General features: G+C 40.3%; 1 protein-coding gene across 1 annotated transcript in view; it reads right to left on the bottom strand.

Moving 5' to 3' along the window:
* The window catches only part of GLO1 (glyoxalase I), a 25,810-nt gene that overhangs the window by 3,190 nt on the left and 13,634 nt on the right, over positions 1-8,986 (bottom strand). Inside the window, exons 2-4 of the mRNA XM_005873787.2 lie at positions 6,946-7,028; positions 3,449-3,594; positions 784-873 (exon numbers count right to left, since the gene is read on the bottom strand). Coding sequence (XP_005873849.1) covers positions 784-873; positions 3,449-3,594; positions 6,946-7,028 — 319 coding nt within the window. The remainder of the gene's footprint in view (positions 1-783; positions 874-3,448; positions 3,595-6,945; positions 7,029-8,986) is intronic.

An 8,986-nucleotide genomic window follows, 5' to 3' on the forward strand; every position in this document is an offset into this window, starting at 1 on the left:
TTTGAAAACAGTTTGGGTTGAGGTACTTAATAAAGGGACAGAAAAATCTTAAAAATGCTGTAAGAGACGTATGGAGAAAAGGTGATCAAATACTTTGAAATCGTACTTATTATCTTTAAGAAATGAATCATATCCAAGTCTGGGCAACAGTAACATGATGGGAGTAAAAGGGAACAAGTTCTCTTCCTGTTGGGGAAGATATCTGGATATCAAATCTTTTAATTGAAATAAAAAGAATTAAAATGAAACAGTGAAAACAGTGAAGAGTTTCAAATGAAAATTGAAATAATAAATTATGATGGCAGAAACAAATCTAAGTAAAATAAATTATACTACATGTGAATCCAACAAAATCTTGACATATACTATTTCAAGAAACATATATAAAACTTAAGGACATGCAAAGGTTGTAAAAGGTGAAAAAGAAATACCAGGCCATTATTAACTGAAGAGATTTGGTATAGTTATATTAATATCAGATAAAGCAGGCTTTAAAGAACTTATTTTGGGGTGGCTAGATAACACCTGAGATAGAGAATGAGGTGGGTCCGAGGGTAGGTGAGGAGCCTAGGTCTTTGATGGCTCCCCATATCCTGTGTCTAGTCCCTCGTGAAGCACCGTAGTCGCTGTCTTTCAGGTCCTAAATAAGCAGGTCTTCTTCCAATAACTCCCTTCTTTCATTAAGCCGGCTGAAGCAGACTTCTTCAAAGTTACTTGCAACCAAAAGGGTTTTACTACAACGGTGCCCTTCCCGTGGGTGCTCAGTGAATGTCTATAACTCACCATCGTCAGGCTTCTTCACAAATTTGACTCCCAGTTCTTCAAATCTTTTGCAAGCACCGTGTACATCAGGAACTGCAATTCCGATGTGACCTTAGGTGACCACCCCCAAAACAAGGCAAAGAGAAGGAAGAAATCATTACAACAGGGTGGCCAAGTGGCTTCCAAAACTAGTGTATTTCAAAACAAAAGGCATCCAAAGACAGACTGAATCAAGTAGGTTAGAAAACTATAATATACAGGGTGAAGCAAAAGTAGAATTATAGTTGTTGATATGGAAAATAATATAATAATTAGTAAATAAAAATATAAAAATAAACTTTCATGTACTCATAACTGTAAACCTACTTTTGCCCGGCCCTGTATTAAAGAATAAGAATCTAAGTCTAACTGGCTGGGTATAATAAATTAATTAGTTGCTCTGAATTATAAGTTATTGAAAATAAGGCCAAAATTGACTCATATATTAAGAATAAACTATTTTTTTAAAAATATATTTTATTGATTTTTTACAGAGAGGAAGGGAGAGGGATAGAGAGTTAGAAACATCAATGAGAGAGAAACATTGATCAGCTGCCTCCTGCACGCCCCCCACTGGGGATGTGCCCGCAACCAAGGTACATGCCCCTGACCGGAACCGAACCCGGGACCCTTCAGTCCACAGGCCGACGCTCCATCCACTGAGCCAAACCGGCCAGGGCAAGAATAAACTATTAAGAATAGGTTATTCAATCTATTAAGAATAACCTACACAAAAGAATAATCATTTATGCATACTTAATAGGTTTGTGGTTGACAGTGACTATATAACAGCCAATTTAAGCCTGCAATCCCATTATCTTGACTGAAAGGATTTAGTTCAAGGCAGAAGTATATGCTAGCAAAAATCAAGATTATTATTCATCACAGCTTTTGGCTTTTACATTAAAAAGTCTACTGGAGCCCTGACCGGTTTGGCTCAGTGAATAGAGCGTCAGCCTGTGGACTCAAGGGTCCCAGGTTCGATTCCAGTCAAGGGCATGTACCTTGGTTGCGGGCACATCCCCAGTAGGGAGTGTGCAGGAGGCAGCTGATCGATGTTTCTCTCTCATCGATGTTTCTAACTCTCAATCCCTCTCCCTTCCTCTCTGTAAAAAATCAATAAAATATATTTTTTTAAAAAGTCTACTGGAAATATAACACAGAGACTGAAAAGTAAAATCACTGAGAGTAAAGGTAATGTTTAGAATGAGATTATGAGATTAAACAACTCCTAAATAAAATTATTTGTGAAAACAAAAATAACAATAACCCTACTCCTAATAAATTACTTATACTTAATGCTTTAGATCTGTTAGAATCATAAAAAGGAATGCAGTGCAAACAGCACACAAATCCATCTATAATAATAAAAGCATAATATGCTAATTAGACCGGACAGGCAAACGACGTTCCGGACCTCATTCCAGACAAAGCTGCCAGGGCGGGGGCCAAGGCAGAGGCAGTTAGGGGTAATCAGGCAGGCAGGTGAGCAGTTGGGGGGGGGGGGGGGGCGGGCGGGCGGGGGGGGAGGGGCTGGGCGGGGGTGCGGAGGATGGGCTGAGACCCGCCCCTGTGCCACATGGCCCACAGTTCCTTTCAATTTGCATGAATTTGTGCACTGGGCCCCTAGTTGTTTAATGGATATAGAGTCTCACTTTTGTAAGATGAAAAAAGTTCTGGGGATAAATGGTGATGATGGTTCCACAAAAATAATGATTGTATTTCATCATTAAACTGTACGCTTAAAAATGGTTAACATGGTACATTTTGTTACATGTATTTTACATAATTTTTAAAATATGGGGGAAAAGACTAAAGACTTAAGACTAGCCTAAATTAATTCAGTGTGTGGAATGATATGACAATTTGAATTTTAACTCAACAAAAAGTTACTTTGTTCATCATGGTAAAATTAGAATCCTAGTTGAATAAATAAAATTTTATGATAAAGAGTTCTAAAACAACATAAAGTTATGTTCAGATAAATGTAATCCTCCCATTCCTTTTATGCTTTCATGTTGTTCTCGTCCTCATTAGTCTCCTATTTATCACATAAATTCTAATATGTTACTAGTAGTCTTTGGCATTTGGTATTTCTAATTTTTATTTGATATATTTTCTCTTTGGATCAAGATTTGAATAGGAAAGGCTTGACAATTTTTTCTTTAAATTTCCCAAGTTCTTATGATTTGTCTATTTGTATTTTGTTGTTGTTAATCTTCACCAGAGGATATTTTTTCTGTTTATTTTATTTTATTTTTTTATTTTTATTTTTAGAAAGAGTGGGAGTGTAGGAGAGAGAGATAGGGAGGGGGAGATATTTAACTATTTGTATTTTTGTTAACAATTTCTTTTTTATGGCATTTGATAAGTCAATCTATTCTTCACCATTTCACCTTCAGAGAATTTAGTAAAGTTGTTATTCCTGTGTTAACAAAGAATCAGAAATGGAGTCAGTACTCAATAAATGTTAACTGTAATCATTCCAAATTTTAGATAAGAGTTCACTTGCCACTGTGGTAGACATTGGATTAGATGATGGGATTGAAAACTTTTAGTCAGAGAGATTGTTTTAGGTGATAGTTATCCTATCTAATAATAGAGAAACATGGTAATTAGCCATACCTCCGCTACCCTTCCCATTGGCTAATCAGCGCGATATGCAATGTAGCTTTTCTGGAGAACACCCACGCTACCTTTTCATCTTTATCTTTTGGGATGTCATTTTTATCCTCATAAGCCAAGAAATAGAGTGAAAATTTCATGGTGGGAAAATCTAATTTTTGGAGTAGCCTGAAATTAAACAACAATCCTGAATCAATTAACAACAGGAAAGGTTGATTCATACTAAAATCAACATAACAACATTCAAGTTCTACTAAGAATAACTCTGTAATAAGGCCATTTTCATAGGAAAAGCAAGGTAAGCCAATGAAAAATATCTCATTTAAAAAAATCTATTCAGCTCTGTGGCTCAGTTGGTTGGAGCATGTCCTGTGCACCGAAGGATTGCAGGTTCAATTCTCTGTCAGGGAGCATATCCAAGTTTCAGGTTCGATTCTTGGTTGGTGGAGGTAGCCAATTAATGTTTCTCACATTGATGTTTCTCTCTCTGTCTCTCAGATCAATAATAATTTTTTTAAAAGTATCCTCGGGTGAGGATTTAAAAAACAACACCCATTCATCTGTAAATATCAGTGAAATAAAAATTTAAAAAGCAAACTTTTATAATTCATCACTTCTTCAAATGTCATCAATTCTTCAAATATAATGAAACTTAGCCAGAATTATGGTACTTGCTTATAAATGGCAAAAGATAACTTCAAAATAAAATGTTATTTTTACTAAAAAATATAATGTGTTACTTTACTGTCCTTTCAGGTATATGACATTCAGTTAAAGAAAATAAGTGCATTGAAAGTATGATTGTCTAATCACTAACCTGGACATCTGAAACTAAATCAAAATAGCCCAGCCCATGTGGCTCAGTGGTTGAGCACTATGAACCAGGGGGTCAAAGTTTGTTTCCTGGTCGAGGCACATGCCTGGGTTGTGGGCTTGATCCCCGGTAGGAATGCATTGAAAGTATGATTGTCTAATCACTAACTTGGACATCTGAAACTAAATCAAAATAGCCCAGCCCGTGTGGCTCAGTGGTTAAGCACTGATCTATGAACCAGGGGGTCAAAGTTCATTTCCTGGTCGGGGCAGATGCCTGGGTTGTGGGCTTGATCCCCGGTAGGAGGCATGCAGGAGGCAGCTGATCAATGATTCTCGTCATTGATGATTCTCTCTCTCTCTCCCTCTTTTTTTCCTCTCTGAAATCAATCAAAAAAAAAAATTAAATGTAAACTATAATTGAAAAATAAAACTTAAATTAAAAATACTTTTTAAATAAATAAATGTACTGAGTTCTTACTAAGCCAAAACTCCTAGGGAAAAGATTGAGGATCTGTGGTAAGAAAGAAGGAAGGACAGATTACAAACACAGAAGATGTGACTGTCAACAATTAAGTGGTTTACAGTATCAAATACTGCAGAAAGGTCGAACAGGACTGAGACTGGGAACAGGTCACCAGACACGGAAAGGTCCTGTGAGGCAGTCTCCGCAGCGTGGGGCAGCAGAAGCTGGACTGCCTGCACTGGGAGAGGATGGGAGGGGAGCAAGTCAAAGAGCAGCGTGATCTGCCTTCATAGATGGTGGGTGACGATGGGAAGGAGGGCCAGAGAGCAGAGGGCAAGAATTATCCTAGAATAGAGACAACTTAAGCTTTTTTGTAGGTTGAGGAAAAAGAGCCAGTGGAAAAGGAGAGACTGATGTGAGAGGAGCAGACAAATTATTAATCCTGAGGTTTTAAAAAAGATCAGTGAAGTTATGACCTATAAAGTGAATTCAGAGTATAAAATTATTTTGCAAGGACTAGGGTAGTATGAGGATTCATATAATTTTCTTTAGATTAGGATTAAATGCTCCAACATGACCTCATCTATAATAATACAAGCATAATATGCTAATTAGACTGGACAGCCAAACGACCTTCTGGACGTCATTCTGGATGTCCTTCCAGACAAAGCCGTAGCAGCGGGGGCCAAGGCAGAGGCGGTTAGGGGTGATCAGGCAGGCAGGCAGGCAGGTGAGTGGTTAGGAGCCAGCGGTCCCGGATTGCACCCTCTCCCATCTGGGACCCCTTGGGGAATGTCTGACTGCCAGTTTAGGCCTGAGGATCGGCGGTGGGCCTAAACCAGCAGTCGGACATCCCTTGAGGGGTCCTGGATTGCGAGAGGGTGCAGGCCGGGCTGAGGGACCCTCCCCCCCCCCATGCACAAATTGCATGCACTAGGCCTCTAATTCATAATAAGAGGGAATGACTGAAGCATAAAAAATAAAAAGTTTCTAGAGTTCTGTTGAAATCTTTTGATTATCACTGCTATGTAACATGCCCTGGCCAATAAAATCTATGCACTGACTTACCACAAATAAGATTTACTCTATCTGTTTATAATAAAGAATCCAACACCTCAAATACTGCAGTCATGAAACACTAAGCAGACTGCACAGCCTTGTAGACCCATCAGATGGGAGATGCAGCACATGACCCTGCTGAAACTTGCTTTTCTCAGCTGAGTGTATCTTTCAGGACAAGGTCACACCCCCCACTTGGGGGCTCTTAAAAACAAGGTCAGCGTTGGAGTTCATAGGAACCTGGCTTCAAATTCAGGGCTAGTTACTTAATGTTTAACCTCTGGTTTCTTCCTTCATATGTTAAAATGGAGACATCAGCTACCTTATAGGCCTACTCTGAAGATGGAATGAAATACTGTGTAAAATGCCTGCAAACAGCAAGTGTGCAATTAGTTTGGTTTCATTCTGTCTTTTAAATATGCCATGAATATATGGAAAATACTTTTTCTGAAAAAAATTACAAGAAATTGTTTACAGCAGTTATCTCTAGGGAGAAGAACTGGGAGAGGGAGGCTATTACTTTTCATTTCGTATTTTTCTGAATTGGTTGCATTTTTAAAACAGAGACATATACTATATGAACCAAATTTTTCTCTCAATGTCAATGGAGGTTATCCAGGCAGTAAATTAAAGATCATTTTACTCTTTATCTTTATTATCAAAAACAAACAGAAAACCTCAAATCAAGAAAAATAAGCTCTGGGAGCCCGCCCACGCCTTTCCTGTCCCCCTCTTCTTCTTTTCTTCTTCTCTCCTTTGCTTTTCTCTCTCCTAAGCTCCAAGGGCCCTTCTTTTGCTTCTGAAACTTGTTTCCCGAGTAAACTCATTCATTTTCTAAGTAGTATGTCTTTATATGTATACCTTTTCTGAAGTAAACAAGAGGCTAAAAGTGGCTCTAACATCAAAAGGGTCTGGGCATACTAAGGATTTAACTGACAGCTCTCGAAGAGAAGGGAATTAGAGAAGGTACAAGTATTGGTGTCTCGCAGCCCACTGAGCCTGGCTGGGACAGAGGAACTTGACAGAGGCCCTGACAGCAGTCCCAGACCGCGGGCCAGAAGGACTTTTGTGATTTATGAAGCAAACTTTAACCCATTTTTAAAAATAGATTTGAAAGCATTGCCTATATTTGCAAAGCTGTGTATTTAAACATTACAGGCGCCAATATAGAGTTTACTTACGTCATTCCAAGAACTCTAGTATAAAAATCCAAAGACTTCTTAGGATCCTTAATTCGCAGCATGGTCTGCTGCAACAGAAAATCCTAAGGAGAAACAGCACATATTAAACACCTTCCGGTTGGTTTTACCACTTGTACCAACATTAACTGTGCTTTCTATAACAAGATGCAAACAGTCCACCACTGTAACAATGTTTAGGAAGAAAACAACTTTTTGTCCCCTCTGTCACCATGGAAATCATCTGGAAAGTTTCCATACCTACTATCTACAACTTGGGCTCTCTGCCCAAGGGTATTTCCTGGTCACAAGGGTAGGCAGGCCCCAAGTGCCAGGGAGTTTACAGCCCAGGAACGACCCTCAACCAATAACGGATAAAAACCCTGGCTTCCTTGCCCCTTAGTGGGGCAATTCTGAGGCAGGTTCCAGTTTCTCAGAGGCTTCCCAGCAAGACCAAGCCCAAATGTCCTCACTCTTACACACTTTTTATCACCTCTGTTCCCCACTCCAGAGATTTCTTTGACTACTTCCCAAATAAACAACTGAGAACCAAACCCCTATCTCCAGTCTGCTTGTGGGTGTCCCAAACTAAAACAGTGACATTATAAATAAAGAATCCAATCACTGTAAAATTTGTTGAATGAAGAACACACAAGAACTATTTATTGGTAATCACAGCAAGGAGTTACAAGATCCTAAACTCCTAAATAACTAAAAGCTTAAAATTACTGTCTCGATTATCTCTATCCCCTGAGATTTTGCTTCCCAGCAATTGTCAGTGTGGCTCAAGTAGTCACAAAAATTCTCTATAGGTTTTAATGTTTTTCTATGCTGACATTTACTTGGCATAGTGTAGTGATGGCGAACCTTTTGAGCTCAGCGTGTCAGCATTTTGAAAAACCCTAACTTAACTCTGGTGCCGTGTCACATATAGAAATTTTTTGATATTTGCAACCATAGTAAAACAAAGACTTATATTTTTGATATTTATTTTATATATTTAAATGCCATTTAACAAAGAAAAATCAACCAAAAAAATGAGTTCGAGTGTCTCCTCTGACACACGTGTCATAGGTTCACCATCACTGTGCATCAGGATTCCAAAGCTCACCCAGGACTACCCCTCAGACCTGGACCTGTGCTAGGATCCAACGAAGGGCCCACTGAGCCTGCCAGCTCCCTGCCCATTGGGTGAACTTGGAAATTTACTACTTTAGACTCTACCTCCCCAGAGGGAGCCCTTCTACTGAACACATTTTATATCCCAATCAGCCCCCCCCACATATGCTGCAAACTTCAAAAAATAGATACCGGTCCACAAATCCCTCAAAAAGACCTCCTTAACCTGACCTTTAAGGTTTTTAATAACAGAGACCAGGAGACGTAAATCCAAAAACAAAGGTGAGATCAGGCCAAGGCTGAGGCCCAGAAGGAGGCCTTCCAGCTCCTAGCCACCGCTCTTATGAACCCCAAACGAAGTGCTGGTCCTCCAACTGCAGGTAAGTCAGGGGCTAAGCCTCCTCCAGGCCCTGCTTCAAATGCAGACACTGAGCCAAGTCCTGCTCAAACCCGAGACCCCCGCCTGGGCCCTGCCCAAGGTGAGGAAGGGAAGGCCACTGGAAATCAGACTGTAGTCTGGCCCCTCCGGGTCGGACCTCAGCCAGTCCAGCACGGCCGCCCTCTGGATCCGGTTTGGAACTCCCAGACCTCCTGGGACTGGCCACCGAAGAAGCTGCCCAGGCCCTGACAGGGCCCCACAGACTTACATCACCAGGACAGAGCCTCGGGTAACGACTGTGGCGACAGGTAAGCCGATCTCCTTTTAATGGACACTGGGGCCACTTATTCTGCCCTCTCGGAATTCGCTGGGACACTTGTACACTCCTCAGTCTCTATTATGGGGGTTGACGAATTAGTCTCACAGCCATTAGCCACCTCACCTCTACACTGCATCTTACTAAATTCCCCCATCCATTCTTTTCTCATTCTACCTCGGTGCCCGGCCAGGGCTACCATGTATCCCCTCATAAAGCCCAGTTGTCCC

This window comes from Myotis brandtii, unplaced genomic scaffold (genome assembly GCF_000412655.1).
Source record: "Myotis brandtii unplaced genomic scaffold, ASM41265v1 scaffold420, whole genome shotgun sequence".
Classification (NCBI taxonomy): domain Eukaryota; kingdom Metazoa; phylum Chordata; class Mammalia; order Chiroptera; family Vespertilionidae; genus Myotis; species Myotis brandtii.